Raw genomic sequence first — 18,177 nt, forward strand, 5'->3', positions numbered from 1 at the left:
ACAGAGGGGCGTAAAGCAGTTCCGACTTCTGGGCAACCGTCACCGACCTAGAGGTGAAATAGCACAATAGGGCCTTCTTCTTCAAGACCCCTGATGAGAAAAGGGAAGCCAACTCATTAGCCCCATCCCTTAGAGCTTTGTCCATGCAGGATATGATACTCGTCAGATCCTTCATGCCAGCCAGAAGTTCTATCTTCCTGGCCAGAGTCCCGAGAGACCAGTCTAGGAAGCTAAAAACCTTGAAAACCCTGAAAATTCCCTTGACGAGGTGATCAAGTTCCGACATGGACCACATCACCTTGGCAGAGTTCAGAGCATGTCTTCTTGCAGAGTCCACAAGACCCGAGAAGTCACCTTGGGAGGAGGCAGGCACTCCTAAACCCAAAGGTTCCCCCGTCTCATACCACATACCAGCCTTGGAAGCGAGTCGAGATGGATGGAAAGAAAAGGTGATCTTTCTTGATGAAGGCCGAATGCTTCGTAGCCTTCTTCCTGGTGAATTGTGACTGGGAGAACGAAGAGCCGAAGGTTTGAATTCTTCCCCATATAGTTCCAAAAGGGAGCGAGACACAACTTTATAGTCACTTCCGATACATCGTCGAAGTCCTGATGAGGGTCTACCTCTTGAAGAAGGGGGCTGCAAGCAGCCTGGCACCGAGAGGTGCTTGCGTCTTGGCGCTTGGCGCCGAACGCAGGTGTCGTCCTGGCGCCGAGCACTGCTATCGTCCTGGCGGCGAGAAGAGCTATCGTCCTGATGACGAGAAGCGGTATCGTCTTAATAAGGCAGGCTGCATTCGTCCTGATAAGGCAGGCTGCATTCGTCCTGATAATGCAGGCTGCATTCATCCTGCTGCCTAAAATGCGAGGCGGAATCGTCCTGGAGCTTCGAGCGAGAAGCGAAATCATCCTGGCGCTGAGGGCGAGAGGCATTATCGTCCTGGCGCCAAGAGCGAGAGGAAGTAACGTCCTGGCGTCGAGCCGGTGAAGGTGGTGTGCATTGTCGTACGGCCGACGAAGTGCGCAGAGGTTTCTTTGGAGAGATACTTCGTTCCCTCTTAGAAGACGATCTCTTAACTGGCAGAGAGATATCCTTACGTCTGTCGGACTGGGAAGGAGGGCGGCTGAAAGCTTGCACTAGCGATAAAAGCTGTTCCTGCATAACAGCCATGAAAGCTTTAGCAACTTCTGCTGGTTCTCGCAGTTCCGAAGGAGGCAGGTGTTTGGAAGCGCTGGCAGTAGAAGCAGGAAGTTTAGCAGGTTTAACTGGGCTAAGGACTCTCGGTTTCGTCCTCTTAACAGGAACAACATCGAAGTCGTCCTCAGAAGGTTCAGGTTCTCGGCTACTCGAACCGGGAGAGGGAGAGCGAGACTGCACATCCCGGTCCCACCTTCTCTTCGTCGGTCTTGATTCGTATTGCCACTTGCGTCTGGGAGAAGGATCAGGTGAAGACACAAACGCATCCGACACGCCTTTTCTACGGCGATCAAGAGCAGCCTGGGAGGTCGCAACAGGACTGTCTGAGGCGACGACTGACCGAGGATAAGCACCTCTCACCCCCTTTCGGCTTTCGACGTACCTTCTCCCTTGGCCCTGAGAGCTTGGTAGAGGTCTAGACCTAGGGGTATGACAGGTTCGATCAGCCGCCACCTCCACTGCACTTTCACAAGCATTAAAATCACTTTCACCCTTACCTTTAAAGGCCGCAAGTTGTACTTTAATGGCCTCTAACTCAGCAGCCAACCTGGCATACCGAGGGTCATCCGCAGTCGCAGATCCTGTAGAAGGGGCAGGAGTTACTACCTTCGGGAAAGGAACAACTTCCAAAGAGGTAACAATTAAAGGGTCAATAGATAAATCTAAACTAGCTTCACTAGCAGACTTTGACTTTGATTTAGATCTCCTAACTCTATCAAGTTCTAGTTTGCGCACATAGCGCTTCATAGGTAACCAATCATCTCCATTTAAACCCTCACATTCCTTGCACTTATTATTTAGTCCACATTCAAACCCCCTGCAACCCATACAAACTGTGTGAGGGTCAACTGACACTTTCGGTAACCTCACCTTGCATACATCACTCGCACATACACGAATATGAAGTTTTTCACTCATGATAAACAAAGCAAAAAATACAATAATAATAAAACACAATTGCCAAATTCCAAAACAGTGTACTTCACCAAACGAAATCCAAAACAGCGATGTAGGGAAAGCGATTCGAAAAACTCTTAATGGCGGACCAACGATTTTGTCGATCCGGCCGGCAGAGATAATCTGAGGAACAGAAAACGGGAATGATTCCAGGTACCACCCTGTAAGGGTTGTTAACCACTTAACCGCACAACCACTACAAGGCGGTTGCCGCGATTTTCGAATAAATTCTGCCGGAAGTCAAGAGACTTAAGCTATATATATATATATATAACTGCCAGGTAATTACTATTCATAAAAACATGTTTTTCCACTGTAATATACGGTTTTTAGGATTTTTTTCAGGTGGTGGAAATGGAGTAATTTTTTTTTAGTTATTTTATAAGGGAAAAATTCATCTGAGATACGAGCAAATTGACACACGAGCTTGGACCCGGAACGCATTAAACTCGTATCTCAAGGTATTTGTGTACCATGGAAAGACCGAAGCACAGCGCCTTGAACTGCTATTTCCTGTTGTCTAGGCTGAATTTTAAGTACTTCCTTGAAGACAGATGGATTGCAATCTGGAAGTAAACATCCTTTAGGTCCAGTGTGTACATGAAGTCCCGTGGTCTTACTGCTTGTCTGACTGTATCTGCCGTCTCCATGATGAACGGAGTTTGCTTGACAAACTCATTCAGAGCTGAGAGATCAATGACGGGTCTCCCACCTCCAGACGCCTTTTTCACAAGAAAAGAGTAGACTTAAGAAGCCTGGGGACTCGTCGAGGACCTCTTGGAGAGCGCCCTTCTTCAACAGGGTCTGGACTTCTGCCTGGAGGGCTATCCCCTTTGCTGATCCCATAGCAAAGGAGTCTATTGACACTGGATTCCTGATGAGGGGAGGGAGAGATGTTGTGACCGGGACGCAATACCCTGAATGAATCACGGAGATTGTCCAGGGTTCGGCCCCCGTTGCTTCCACCTATCTTTAGCAACTTTGTAGGCATGCCTCCACTGGTGGACAGGTGGGGGGGGGTGAAATGCCTTTCCTAGCATTTGTGGGCTTGGCTGCTCCCTCTAGGATATTTTCCTCTCTTTGGAGTCTTAGTGCCTTTCCTGTCCTTGACCAGAAAGGACTTTTAAGACACCACTGTCTTCGCTGCTGTCTTGTTCGTCAAGGTCTTAGCTGGACAGAACTGCTGAGAAGCTGGTAGTTTATAGAGCTTGGATGTCAAAGCCCTATGGACGAGGGAGTCCAGGTGGGACTTCTTCCATCTTTAAGCAGCATGTTTCACATCCTTTGGCTAAAATAGAGAGGAGCCCTCTAGAGAGTTCCTGAGCTTAGCGATTTCGGCATTCGAGACCTGCTGATGGAATCTCCCCACAGCATCCCGACGTTTCAGTATGGTGTTCGCCCATAAGTTCGAGACTTGATGGGCGAGAAACTCGATGGTGCGAGTGCCTGAGAGAAGGAAAGTTCCTATAGCTTTCCTAGTGCATTCCTTGGAGAAATCCTCGTTTCACACCAGGATTCCAAGGGTCCCCAACCAAAGATCAAGCCACGAAGTAGCCTGCATGACATACATTGTGACCTTTTCCTGGGTGAGGATCTCAGCTGCCGAGAATGTGACCTGACGGTTGGAGAGTCTCTCAAGAGGGACTCCCTTGGTGAGCTCTTCCAGAGAGTGGTGGAGTGAAAGAGCTGGACAAGACTCGTCCAAAACTTCAAAATACTTCCTTTGCTGGACGCGAGGAGGTGGGAGAAGCTTGGCGATTAGAGCCGGAACGTTGAGAGGAGGAGAGCTCAGAGAGCTGTTGGGCGATCTTAGTCCGGGCACCGTTTAGCCCTTGAGACCACGACAAAGACTGCACTGGTCTTAGAGGGCTCCCGAGTGCAAAAGACACAATCTAAGACCATGTCTTTGCCCTCTCGTAGGGGTATCTCCACGTCAATAAACCCGTTGAGTACCCTCATGAGAGTCAAGACTTGCCAGAAGGCATGTTCTGACTCTTTCTGCTCCCCTTCTGAAGTGGGACTGGCAGTGAAGTCTCCTTCTTCCACACAAGAGAGCTCCTCTCGGGGTGAGTTGTGAACATTCCTAGAAAGACTGGTAGTTCCTGAAGGCCTGGAGGTCCTTGAAGAGGACTTTGGAAGTGTCTTGGAGTCCTTTGACTCCTTCCGAGGAAGGAGACAGGACTTCAGCATCGAAGGCCAGATGGAGTTGTCCTTTCAGACTTCCGCTGGTGGCGGAGAACTTACTGTGCGAGGAGAATTTTCCTCCAAAGGTGGAAGGGAGGAAATTCAAACCTCTCGAGACTCCCTCGCTCCCTCGGTAGAGGTGAGGAAGAAGAGCATCCAGAAGGCGCGTCAGTAGAGGCAGACCTTTAGCAGGAATCAGTTTCACCCTAGGGGATGTTACTGCGTCTGACTCCTCTTTTTCTCTTCAAGGACGAAGCAGCCAAGGTTCTTTGCCGGAGATCTGCTGGACCCGTCGGATGTTGTGAGGTCTCCGAAGAGCAAGATGATAACGCAGGCCCGAAAGCCTGTACGACTGCTCTAACTATGGCACTGAACCAAGGCTGTCTGCTGACAGTGGCATTGTCAGAGAGAGCTCTTAAAGAGAAAGGGATTAAAGAATCCCTGTAAGGAGTCTCGACCGATGGTTGCGGTGGGTACCCCTTTGAAGATGCAATCTTCTGAATCTTGAACCCTTCTGTGGAACTTTTTCCTCCTTTTCCCGGCGCGCATGCTGTAATGCGTTTGCAGGGAGGGGAATGGTGCGATGGTGACCTGTCTAAAAGTTTGCCTTTCAGCTCTTTTTCACTCCTGCATAAGTGAGCAGGAGAGCGCTGGCGCGTTGGCGAGTGCTAGCGAGTTGGAAAGCTCCACTTGTGCGCAGGAGAGCACTGTTGAGTAGGCGAATGCTGGTGAAAACGTAAGCACGGGAGCACAGACGAGTGCTGGCGAGCTAGAGAGCACTAACGAGTTGGCGAGTACCGACAAGTTGGAGAGCGCTGGCGCACAGGAGAGCTCTGTAGCTGAGGAGAGCGCGGGTGCGCAGGAGAGCGCGGGTGCGCAGGAATGCTGACAAGCAGGAGAGCGCAGAAGTGCAGGAGAGCGCTGTTGTACTGGCGAACATAGATCAGCCGGAAAATGCTGGTGTTCTGAACGGCGAGAACAAGCTGGAGAGCGCCGGAGATCGGGAGATCGCTAAGGCATTGAAGAGCACTGATGCAATGGAGAGCGTTGAAGCCCTGGAAAGTGCCGGCGTGCTGGAGAGCGCTGACGAGATGTTGGGGGTGCTGGTGCACAGATAGGCACTGGAGAGTTGGAGTGTGCTGGCGTCCAGCCGAAAATCTGAAACGCTGAGAAAGACAAGAACGGTGAAGAAACAGAGATGTGCCCTTTGGAAAGGCAAACATCCATCGTGGGTATCGCGAGCGATCCACTATAGAGTGCAAGGCCGAAGTCCAAGGACTAACGGCAGCGTCGTCAGGAGAAGGTCCAGGAACGGACGAAGGGCGAGGGCCAAAAGATGATGGAAGAGTCGGCTCCTCTGCGGGGGAAGGCTGTGACGATGAGGCTGAAGAGACGAAGAGACACCTTTTCACCGATGGCAATGGGATACCTCTAAGGTGAAGTGGAGAGCGAGCTCTGCGAGATTGCTGACGGCCTCTGGGGGCTGGTCGATCAGTAAGATGACCTTTAGAAGCAGCAGTCCTCAGCAGAGGAATCTCTATGAGTGAACTCCTCCTCCTACGAGAAACACTTGCAGGAGAGACAGACGAGAGAATTAGCTCCCCCCTCGAAGGATGATCAGGAACAGGGGAAGCGCAGTCGGCAGCAACAGCTGAAGAGTCTGAAGAGGCAGAGGCGTCGGTAGCAGCAGCAGAAGACGCCGTAGAGGCAGGGGTGTCGGCAGCAGCAGCAGAAGACGCCTCAAACATCACTACGTCGACGAACGACATAGGATCTACCTCCGAAGTCGACAAAGGCTGCACACTAGAACCACAGATGATGAGCTGCAGCAAGGAGTACTTGGAGGGTGGACCCGGAAGCCCCAAGGATGACCACACCTGAACAAAAGGAGAAAGACACATGGCCTCACCAGGGGGAGAGGTGGGGCTGCTTCACTAGTGGAGGCAACACCTTCTCTCGAGGACCGGGGTTGACCCACAATTAAAGGCCCTACGCTACTACTCGACAGTCTCTCAGAAAAGGGCAATCAAGTAGGAGCTTCGGAGGAAGGTCAGGAAGCAGAAGAAGTAGTCTTGGGTATTTTCCCTTTCAAAGAAATCTTTGATGGAGAAATATCCCGCTTTGACTTCTTTTCCGCCGGCGCCCAAACTTTTCCCACTGGGAGACAGACCACTCCTGACACTCACTACAATTGTTATCTTTATCACACCGTTGACCTTTGCAGGCGGGACAAAGGGTGTGACGATCGGTGTCCACGGCCGACATGAAGGTACCGCAAGGCCGTTCCTCAAGTCCAGGGCAGGTTCGCATGGTCGGCAGAAGTCAACACACACACACTAACAAAGAGAAAGCACAACAATAGCAATTAATGGCAGTCCAAAACAGGAGAGGATGACGAATGGCAACGACCGTTCACCATCCAAGCCAAAAGCAAAGCGAGTTAAATCACAGGTGTGCGAGCAGGAGCGGTAGCAAGCTAACCCCCCTACCTCTGCTAACTAGTGGAATGGGTAGTTAACCGTCGCTAAAATTTTAATGGCTCGACCTTTCAGCTTCACCGAAAGTAATAACCCCTAATAAATAGCGTAGGTTTGTATTCCAGTTACGGAACAAATTTGAATCACAGAATTGTCTATAAAACAATTCAAGGAAATGCACCACATGATCTCCCAGAAATAGTTCCCATGCACATTCCGACCAATAACTGTAAATTAGCCAAAGGAAAAAATCTGAGAGGATGTTCGATCACTGCAGGATCGAAGGAGAAACTGAAATCTATATTTCCCAAGGCAACATCCTAGGACTTCCTACCACTTACGATAGAGGACTCTGTTCCTTTGTTAAGGGCATATGTTATCTGAAGGGAAAGAAAATGAGTACATTCTTAATTTTGTTAAATTTTTCAGGTAAGAGTCAATTAAACTGGGTCTCTATAGAAGAAACTATCTGAATATCACAAGAGATTCATAGAAAAAAAATTTAAGGGGTAGGCATCCTCACAAGCAAAACTTTCGAGAGTGAAGACATATAAAGCTCAGGTAAGTTTAATTAAAATAAATACAGTTTTGTATTTTATACAAACAACAAACAATGACAGTTATGAAGATCTTCAATGCTGGTTATCTAACATGTCCCTATCTCATATTCATTGGGTACTGGACTTAAGAAAATAATAAACTTACCAGGTTTTTCCTTACGGAATTTGCCACCCTCTCCTCTTGGCCTTTCGTAGGATTTTTTCTTACGTCTTTTCCTAGAGGATGGGGTAGAAGCATCATCGTCCTTATCATCCTTCTCTTTATATGGCAAACTTGCTATACTGGAATCATCTATGCTAGTTTTACTATCTTCTTCCATGCCAATTTTCTTTGAGGCTGCTAAATCTTCTGACAGTTTCTCAAAAGTAGGCAAAAATTCCTTAGGGGTACTACTAACATCTACTTCCATCTTTTCTGTTTCAGCTTTTGGGATAATATTTGACTGTTCAATAATATTTGACTGTCCAGTACCTTGACCAATCATTTCACCAACCTTTATTTTTTTTTCCTGTGGTTCCACTTGCTCTGGAAGTGTGCTGTGAGTACGTTTGTTACTTTTTATATCATAATCCAATTCCTGTTCTCCTAGCATAGAGGCAATATCAACTCCTTTAACATCTAGAGTACTTATGTTCTGTGAAGAAATCAATCCACCTGATGGAACAGTTACAGTACTCCCAGGATCCTCAATATTCATTTCATCCTCTTTAATGGGTAAAGTCAAGGAAGAATCTTGTGTATCGCCTTCAATGACAGATAGGACACTGTCTTCTTTTTCAGCCAATGTGTTACCAAACATTTTGCCCTTATTCTGAACCACAACAGTAGTTTGAGAATGCGTCTGGGTATCTGGTATAGATGCAGGCTTCAGTTCTCTCTCTGAATTCATTTCTTTTAAATGTATATCCACTGGCTCTGGGTCAAAATTGTCTAGCAATTCCTTTGCTGTAATATTCAAGGAAGATTCTCCTGCAAATAAACAACGAATAAGAACACAACTCACAATTAACAAAATCAGTTCAGCAGTAAGCAATGGGGCCTATTTGAAAATTCCTAATATACTGTACACCTATTTTAAATACAAGAAAGCTAATTGTAAATACATTTACAATAAAAAACTAAGTAAAATACCAAAAACAATGAATGAAGTAGTGACCTTTAAAATATACATATTTAAGAAGACTATACATAGTAATAAGTTGGGAATCAGTCTACATTAAATATTTCTGTGAATACGGTATCTAAATTACTTAAATATAAGCAGAGATAAGATGATTTAGTAATTATTCATCTCTCTAACATGTGAAGTTACCAATGGTAACTATTAACTAACACCATTGTTAAATATAGTGACATAAATAGAATGGGTTAATAATAGGTAATAAACAAGCATAAATTTCCTCAGGAGAAGTAAGTCTAAAATGAGTAGACAACATGAAGAAACCAGTTAACATGACACAAAACAGCCACCACCAACAGAAAAAACAGGGATCACTAACTTACCTGATTTGAAAATAAAAAGGCTATGCCACAAATGAGATACAGTATGTACAGATTTACATACTTATTTAGATTTCAACCATATGCCTTCCTATATGGACAAAAAATTTATTTTAGCAAACTTATGATGTAATAGGGGTCCTAACAGCAGATTACAGTTCTGCTTACACAATGTTAATAAGAAAAATTGCTAAGCAGTTCTCCTGTACATAATTTGGTGTTATTCCTCTCAATTCTATTTTCTAAGATCAAAAATTTCCTTAAACCCTATACCAATTGCATGAAACAGTATTTTCAGGTCAAGTCTGCATGTGACTACTCATAACAAGTTTTGAAAAGTTAAAATGACATGAAAAAAGGTAGGTGTTCACTTATATAATTTGTAAAACCAGATAAATGCAGAATACTTCTGCTACAGAATTTTGAAAATAATAAATAGTGTCATAGCAATGTATGCATTAATCAGAAAACCTTCAACTTACTGAGAAGTGATAAACCAGGAATGACTGAAGACAGAAAGATGAAGTTTCCATAAACACCCAAGCACATGACAAACTACACAACCAATATTTTCAAATTCTACTATTCAATACCTTATTCATAAACTACATGCATAGTATCAAGTGCAGTTAGTTACCACATTAATCTTACCTTTCAAATCTGGGATCTCCATATCTGATATTGGATGGCCTTCAGTTAAAAGCTTCAATTGTTCCTCAATGGGATCTAAAGGAATACTCTCCTCTTCAAAAGGTTTTGGTTTCTGGGGTAATGGCACTCTATCCGGTTTCATTTCAATTACTGGGGATTCTCTAGCAGTGTCTTTAACAGCGAAAGACTGTGCAAATCCTTGTAACTTTTCAGTTGATTCTAATAAAGTAGAAGGCCCTTTGGTTAAACTAGGCAGAATTGGACTCTCCTGCTGCAAAGACTTTGATGTGACAAAATTAGAAGTCAACTGCAAATGAAATTTATCAGGTTCTTTCCCTCCAGTTGGGCCAACAGAAATATTTAGCCCACCATCCTTTTTCAATTCAACACCTTCTTTGGTCAGAACATTGGCCTGTTGCAAATCGGAACTTGGGCGTCTCAAAAAACGTTGAATCTTTATTTGACCAGCTTGAGTCGCAACAGGGAGCTCAGATTTTTTCTCTAAATTATCTGCATGTTTCTCATTTGTGGATAAATTTATCATCTTACTTTTTTCAGCCTGCATTTCTTGCTTAACTAAATCAAATCTCTGTACTACATGCATTGCTTGACTTGTTGGTTTTGATGATTTAGAATGCTCTAGTGCTCCTTTCAGTAAACTGACTGGGTCTGTTTTAACTAATTTAATAAGTTTTCTTTTCTCTTCAGGCTGAACAGAGGTGGCTGTTGGGGCAACAGTTGTTTGTTCACCAGACTTTGATGTAACAGGAACATTAATCTTTTCAGTTCCTTTTTCTAAATCCATTTTACTAAAAGAAATCTCTTCCTTTGAAATCTTACTTTCCTCAGACTGATATGAGGTTATTGGCAGGTCACTGACTTCTTTTGTTGTAGTAGAAACAACAGGCTTTATTTTTGGTGAATCTTTACTGTTGGCTATGTCTTGCATCTTCTTTACCAAAGTCTCTGATGAAATGTTGCCTAAATTTCCAGATTTACTGAGAGTTGCAGGAGAGACATCACCAAATTGGTTATCCTGACTATTGTCTTCAGATCCCGAGGCTTCAGTAGAAGAGGAGGAATAGGAAACTAAGGATGAGAGTCCCTCAGACATGGTGGCAGGGAGAACTTTAGGCCTCTCAGCACTTACTACACTTGAGGAAGATGCAATATTCTGACATATACTGTCAACTGCACTTGCCTTGGAACCCAGAAAACTTAGCGCAGAATCTTGTGATTTCTGCAGGCTCCCCCCAGCATTCTGTTTGCCAGCTTGTCCATCCTGTTCTGTTGGTCCCGATCCAATTTTTAGTATAGGTGCGTTCTCCCTAGGAAAAGAGATGCCAGATCTGACTAATTTTGGCCTTCCCGAACCACCAGAGTTGGAGCCACCCACATTTCTACCATCCATTCCACACTTTTCCTGAAAATAGACATAAGCATAATTTAGCTGTAAAAAAGAAACTGTATAATTATACTAGCCATTTGTTCTGATATTTGTGAAAAAATGTGTTCACTAACAACTCAATCTATAAAATCTTGAAATCTGAACACCATTCGGCTACTTTAATTATAGTAATTAGCATGGGACTTATGAATTCCATACTCCTGTTCCATCTGGTACAGGTATTACATTTAGTATTTGTATACATTTTACTAATCATACAATAATGCAGTATTTTAGATAACACAAGGAAGTGAAATTTATAGTGATGCACTAAAATCTAAAGTGAGAAAATCCCATACCTAATAAAAAAATTTGAATTTTGTCTTATGAATACTGTAAACATTTATTTCTACTGAACTTATATGCTGCACGGCCCATATGGCAGGTTAGCTAAGAGTTCAAGTTACATATTGTTAGCTAAGAGTTCAAGTTTTAATATTATTTACATATTGTTAGCTAAGAGTTCAAGTTTTATATATTATTTACAGATATGCTATTTCAATAATAACAATAAGTTGAGATGCATTGTTACAGCTCACTTGCCCATTAAAGATTGACAAGTAGATTACCATGTTGATTTGTAATCTTTATTGCAACTCCAATACAGGGTATCTGAATCTCTTACATAATGTCTACAAGAGTATAGCACAACAACAGTACAGTATATGTGATATAGCAAATCTTTAAAGTACCTGTAATTATTATTTTTCCTAGCTAAACAAACCTCAGTGCTTCAAGTAAACAAATATGTTTTCAGCGAGAGCTGGACAGCCATTGAATCACCCAACAAGCAATTAAACAACAGGTGGGAGAGAGGGCTTACAGTCCCCTACACCTCCACCATAATCTCTTCACTTATGACCTTTTGACTCAGGACAGAGGGTTGGTTGAGAAGGGAACTTTAACCCAAAGGACTCAGATTTGTATAGCTAAGAAAAATACAAATTACTTTTAAAACTATAAATTTTGAATACTGTACTGTATTTTTCCTAGCTATAAAAACTTGTCATTTATATGGGCTACTCCAAGTCTCATTTTCTATATGAGCAGACAATCAGAGAAAAAGGGTTCAATTGCATCATTCTTATAGTTGCTAAGCAACCACTGTACATGTGGCACAGGATGCCTGCACATGATGTTCTCCACTCTCTCCTGATCAAAGACTTCTGGGTAATTGAGGTGAGATCTTTCATAAATGACTAGGGTTTTAGCTAGGAAAAATCAAAAATTTTAAGTAATTTGTATTTTTCCTAACAGTACTTACCTCGAACTACTTTCTTAGGAGTATCTGGGAATCTCCTCCCAACCGACCAGAATTTTGTGTACAGTAGTTTCCCCTATCTCCGTTTTCTATAGTGGGTCCCTCTGTGGCGGATGAATACTTCGCCCTGAGGCGACCCGGGTCAGCGAGAGCGCGTGGCCAGGTCTCAGTCACCAGTAAGTTTTTGATAAATATGGTATCAAAGTCCTATAAGACACTCGGGGAAGGATGGGCGGGCCATAACCCGAAAGTAGTTCGAGGTAAGTACTGTTAGGAAAAATACAAATTACTTAAAATTTGTGATTTGTTCCAACACGGAGTACTTACCTCGAACTACTCTCTTAGGAGACTTATTATTTAGGAGGCGGGGGTGGTCTTACGGGCCGAGAGACCTGCTGGGTAATAAAGATTGAACCTAGATAGGAGGCTAGGTTCTTCTGACCAAAAACGAAATACGAGACCTGGGGAAAACTATGCAAAAAACTATTTAGTGTCTAAGTAACTCACCTCTGTAAGGAACTCCGGACATGGGCGCCTCCACTGAACGTTTCCCACATGGGAGGGGTAAGGAAAAAGGGAATGGAGGGGAAGCAGGGACAAGGGGGAAAGGTAAGGAAGGAACTTGTGTCGCTTGGCATTACTTTCCACGGGCTTCCCCGGGGCTTCAACCTTAAATCTTTTGGAGCGCAGAAATGACCGGACCGATGGAGAAGCTGTCGAGAGACTTTCTAGTACAGTCCTTCAGGTAGTGGGCCATAAAGGTGGACTGCCTGGACCATGTGCCCGCCTTCAGGATCTGGCCCACAGCCATGTTCTTCTCGAAAGCTAGCGAAGTGCTCAGGCCCCTAATATCATGGGGTCTCGGCTTACCCGGCACCGAGGCTCCAGTACTGTCATAGGCTCTCTTAATCACCTGCCGTAACCAGAAGAAGATAGTGTTCCTGGACACTGTTTTCTTCACCACGCCCAAGGAGACGAACAGACTCTTTAATCCCAGGGCGAAGCCTGGCTGTCCTTTCCAGGTATTTTCTAACTGCCCTGACCGGGCATAGCAACAAATCTCTCGGGTTGTCCGATCGCGGAATCGCTGGCACTGAGAATCCCTCGAACCTAGGGTCTCAGTAGGCTGGGTTCTGCGTCTTGGCTACGAAATCGGGCAAGAACTTGAAACTCAACTCCTTCCAACCTTTCGCATGCGAGACCTCGTACGACAGCCCATGGAGTTCCCTCACACGTTTAGCTGAGGCCAGGGCGAGAAGGAAGACAGTCTTGAGGGTGAGTTCTTTGTCCAGAATGTCCCTGAGGGGCTCGAAGGGAGGCTCAGACAGAGCCTTAAGAACTCTGGCCACGTCCCACTGTGGCAGTCTAGAGGAACGGGGAGAACATGATTGCTTGAAGCTCTTGATGAGCATCAAGATCTGCCGAGAAGCTCCTAGATCTAGGCCCTTGAGGAGGAAGTCCTGGCCCAAGGCAGCTCGGACACCTTTGATGGCCGGGATAAACATACCTATGTCATCTCTCAAGTAGACTAGGAAATCTGCTATTCGATGAATGGAGGCCTCCAACGGCCTGAGGTTCTGCGAGGCGAACCATTTTGTGAAAGTGGTCCATTTTGCTTGATACACCGCGACTGAGGACTGTCTCAGGTAACCCGACATCCTTGTTGCGGTCTTCGGTGAGTATCCTTCCCTCTTCAGGAGCCACTCGATAACCTCCAAGCGTGTAGGCGGAGAGACCGAGGGTTTTCGTGAAACCTTTGGAAGTGGGGCTGGCGGAGGAGGTCTTCTCTGTCCGGAAGGGGCCATGGTGGGAGGCACGCCAGTTCCTTTAGGTCCGCGAACCTCTCTCTCTCTGGCCACCAGGGCGCTACCAAAGTCATCCACAGGTTCTTTGCTCGTCTCACTCTGTTGAGTACCTGCCTAAGCATCCCGAAGGGAGGAGGGAAGGCATACACGTCGAGGTTGTCCCAAAGGTGTTGAAAGGCGTCCTCGAACGCTGCTGTTGGATCTGGCACAGGAGAACAAAACATGAGGAGCTCTGCGTTGAGTTTTGTGGCGAAGAGGTCCATTATCGGCAACCCCCACTTCAGGATGACCGTCTGAGCCATTTCTGGGTGTAGGGACCACTCCGACCCTACCACTTGGCCCATCCTGCTGAGGCCGTCGGCGAGGACGTTCCGCTTTCCTGGAATGAACCTGGCTGTGATCTCGATCTGCTCCTTTGAGGCCCATTCCAGGAACTTTGTCGTGAGACTGCACAACTCCTTCGACTTTAGTCCTCTTTGCTTTTCCACATAGGCTACTACGGTAGCATTTTCGCACATCAGAGCCACAGTGTTTCCACGGAGAAGGTGGACGAATTCTACGCATGCCCTTTGAACGGCCATCAGTTCTAGGACGTTTATGTGAAGGTTCTTTTCCTCGGGGGACCACTTCCCCTTCGCTGACTCGTTGAGAAGATGGGCTCCCTATCCCTCCTTCGATGCGTCCTTGAATAACAGCATCTCCGGGGGATCGATCGCGAAGGGCATTCCCTTGAGAATGTTCGTCCTGTCGTGCCATCAATTCAGGGTCTCCTTCGTCTCCGAGGACACCGTGACTATCTTGTGCGGGGACTCCCCCGGGGTCCAGAATCTTTTAGGTTCCACTGAACCGCTCTTAGTTTGAGTCTCCCCCGGGGGACTAACTTCTCCAACGACACCAAGTGGCCCACTAACCTCTGCCAGTCTTTGGCTCTCCTCGGAAGGTTTGCTAGGAAGGGGAGAATTATCCGGTCTAGATTTTCCAACCTCTCTGAGGAGGGGAAGGCTCTCGCCAACTGGGTGTCTTGAACCATCCCCAGGTAGGTCATCATGGTGGAGGGTATCAACTGCAACTTTTCTAGGTTGATGGTGATACCCAAGTCCTTGCAGAACCGTAGAAGCTTCGTGCCTTGCTCCTTCAGTACTCCCTCTGCGGCTGAAAGTAACCACCAGTCGTCCAGGTAACGAATCAAGCGGATGCCCTGTTCGTGGGCCCAGACTGAGACTGTTGCGAAGACCCTCGTGAAAACCTGAGGAGCTGTCGACAGCCCGAAGCATAGGGTCTTGAACTGCAACGCCTGGGTACCCCATTTCACCCTTAGGAACTTCCTGCTGAAGGGGTGGACAGGGACCTGAAAATAGGCGTCCTTGAGGTCTAGGGATATCATGAAGTCCCCCTCCCTCAAGGCTGCCATTACCGACTTCAGGGTGTCCATCTTGAAGTCGGTCTTGCATACAAACTTGTTGAGGGCCGACAGATCTATGACCGGCCCCCAACCCCCTGTTGCTTTCTCCACCAGGAAGAGTCTGCTGTAGAACCCTGGGGTGGGGTTCTTGACTGGTTCCAACGCCCCTTTGGCGATCATGGCCGACACTTCCTCCTGTAATGCCGCCTTCTTTAAGGGGTCCTTAGGCGCCAACCAGTCCGCCTGTCGGTCCGGAATTAGAGGGGCCCGGTCCGCCAGGAAGGGCAGCCTGTACCCATCCCTCACGACTGCTACAGTCCATGGATCTGCTCCGTAGTCCCGCTAAGCTTGCCAAGAGTGTTTGAGGCATCCCCCTACTGAGGCTTCAGCAGGAGTAGGGGGCCTCTCTCCCTACCTTCTCCTGGAGGCGCAGCTGGAACGTCCTCTCCTTGAGTTGGGGTAGGAAGTCCTAAAAGAGGCCTGCGGGGTCGCGCTTGACGCCAGGAAACCGACAGGGAATCTCTTCTGGGCTGGACTGGCAAGGAGTGGGGGCCGTCTGGCGCGGTTCTTCTATGTGCCGGACGCCTTGCAGTTGGGGGCCTGGGCTCTCCTGCCTCCTTGAGCTTCCTGACTCTCTCAATCACTTCTTCGACTGCCTTCAGGGTGAAGACGGAATCGCCCCACACCGGGGAGCTCCTCAGGCACCTCGCCTCTCGCTCGGGTAGCCTACGGAGTAGTTTATTAACGACGGTGTCTTCTGCGTGAGGGATTGGAACGTGAGGAACTTCATCGCCTTTCCCCCTGAGCGGATCAGTTCTTGCAACAAAGTCTGATTCTCCGGTATGGAGAGATCATAGGAGGACTGGAAACCCACTAGGGTACAGGCCCACCAGTTCAGCCAAAATGTGACGTTAACCAAGTCCTGGGCCATGTCCTCCATCATAGAGGCCTCTGCTGGTGAGAAACATACTGGGGCAGAGGAGGCCCCGTCTTCCGCACTTCCTTGGTTCAGCGTGGCTATCGCCACTTCGACCGCACGGGGACCCCCCCCCCGGCGACCGTCCGGGACGTAGAACCGTTTCTGTGTTCTAAGGTCCGGAAGAAGCTTGGAGGACCCTTGGTTCTTGGGGGCGTCCGCTTGACTCGCGACGTACCTGTCAATATGGTCCATCCCTAGCTTCACGTCCGGCGCTAGAGGAAGGGTTAGGGACGGCTTCTGCTGGACCGGGTTGTCCACTAACCTGCCCAGACCGGAGAGCCAGGCCTGCTCCGTCGAGGGTTTCGGGTCGTCCAGCCTGTGGTGCCGCCTGATGAGAGTGAGCACCTTCCAGTAGGAGGAGACGTCATCAGCGGAGCACTCTCCCCCTTCTATAAGGCCTTCAGCAACTTGTTCTTCCACGTGGGGCACCTCGTCGGTCACGGATGGAGCCACGTGGGAAGCCAGATCCAATCTCCCGCCGTACCAATGGCGCGGGGACTTGCAGTACAGGTGGATCCGCTGGGACGAGGGTCCCGTCATGGGTCTACTCCCTCCCGCGGAGCTCCGTGGAGCCGGAGGCCTACCAAGTTTTCCCGGTTGCTCCTGGGGCCGGAACCATGCTGCCGGGACGAAGGAGCGGCTCTTTCCGCTGGGCGGATGGAGCCAGTGCCTTCGAGGGCTTAGGCTTGGCGAAGGAGAATTGAGTCGACGACTTCGGGCGAAGGCCGGACCTACAGGAGGACCCGTGTCGCGAGGGTGATGAAGCGGCTCTAGGGAGCCACCCGGAAGAGCCTGGAGTGGAGGCTACCTTGAGGAGCTCGCTGCGTGGGATGGTAACTCGGACCCACTTGTCCCTAGACGAACGGCCCCTCTTATGTTTCTTCCTGGAGGTCCTGGCACGTTTCCTGGAAGGGGCTGACCGCGAACGTGACCTCTTCCGCTTCTTCCTAGAATCCCGGGGACCTGAATCCTCTGAGGAGGACGAGTCCGACGAAGCTGATGAAAGTGAGGCCGATGACGGGGAGGAAGACGAGCTCGCCGAGTCCTCCGATACGTCAGATGCTGATGGGGGATCCTCGTGTCGTTTCACCAGCGAGATCGGCTACATAAAGACGGGCGGGAGCGTCGACGACATCACCGGGGGAGACCGCACAGTCTTCTTGGGGCCGAACCAACTATCGAACTCCTCTTCTAACCGCATCGGAGACCTGAAGGGCGTCCTAGGAGCCGTCCATGCGATGGAGTCTGGATTCGACAAGCATTCCGGCGGACTCTCTTTGTCCGCTTTTACCCAGGTCGCGGAAGCACCTGAAACGCACAGCCACAATGCAGGGGAAGGAGCCGGAGCAGTCTTCCCCCACACCAGGTCTTCGGTAGAGACGGGCCCTGTAGGCACCAGAACCTCGTCTCCTAAGCACACTCCCACCCCCCCATCAGGCCCCCCACACGCCTGCACAGACACAACATCCCCCCATCAGGAACATCAGACTCATGGGGATCAGCAATGGGCCGCTTCCCCGCAACGGACTTACCTCGTCCCCTACTCTGGGTAGGGGAAGGTGGCGGGGAACTTTTCTCTGACGGAGCTGTGGGCGACGCCAAGGAAAAGGCGGTACTCGCCTTCTTGGGGGATCTCTTGGACGCCTTCTTCTTCTTGGTACCATAGAGTGCCCACTGGATCTCGGGCCAAGACTCGCACTCTGGACATGTGGCGAACGGGGAACACACACTGGCCCTACACGATGAACACAAGGTATG

The 18,177-nt window shown here is 48.0% G+C and overlaps 1 protein-coding gene across 1 annotated transcript in view; it reads right to left on the reverse strand.

The window, feature by feature from the left end:
* Positions 1-18,177, reverse strand: part of LOC137640081 (uncharacterized) — a 248,802-nt gene that overhangs the window by 176,811 nt on the left and 53,814 nt on the right. The window contains exons 2-3 of the mRNA XM_068372535.1: positions 9,526-10,948; positions 7,519-8,343 (exon numbers count right to left, since the gene is read on the reverse strand). Of these exons, the coding sequence (XP_068228636.1) occupies positions 7,519-8,343; positions 9,526-10,936 (2,236 nt within the window). The 5' untranslated portion in view covers positions 10,937-10,948. The remainder of the gene's footprint in view (positions 1-7,518; positions 8,344-9,525; positions 10,949-18,177) is intronic.

This window comes from Palaemon carinicauda, chromosome 4 (assembly GCF_036898095.1).
Source record: "Palaemon carinicauda isolate YSFRI2023 chromosome 4, ASM3689809v2, whole genome shotgun sequence".
Classification (NCBI taxonomy): Eukaryota; Metazoa; Arthropoda; class Malacostraca; order Decapoda; family Palaemonidae; genus Palaemon; species Palaemon carinicauda.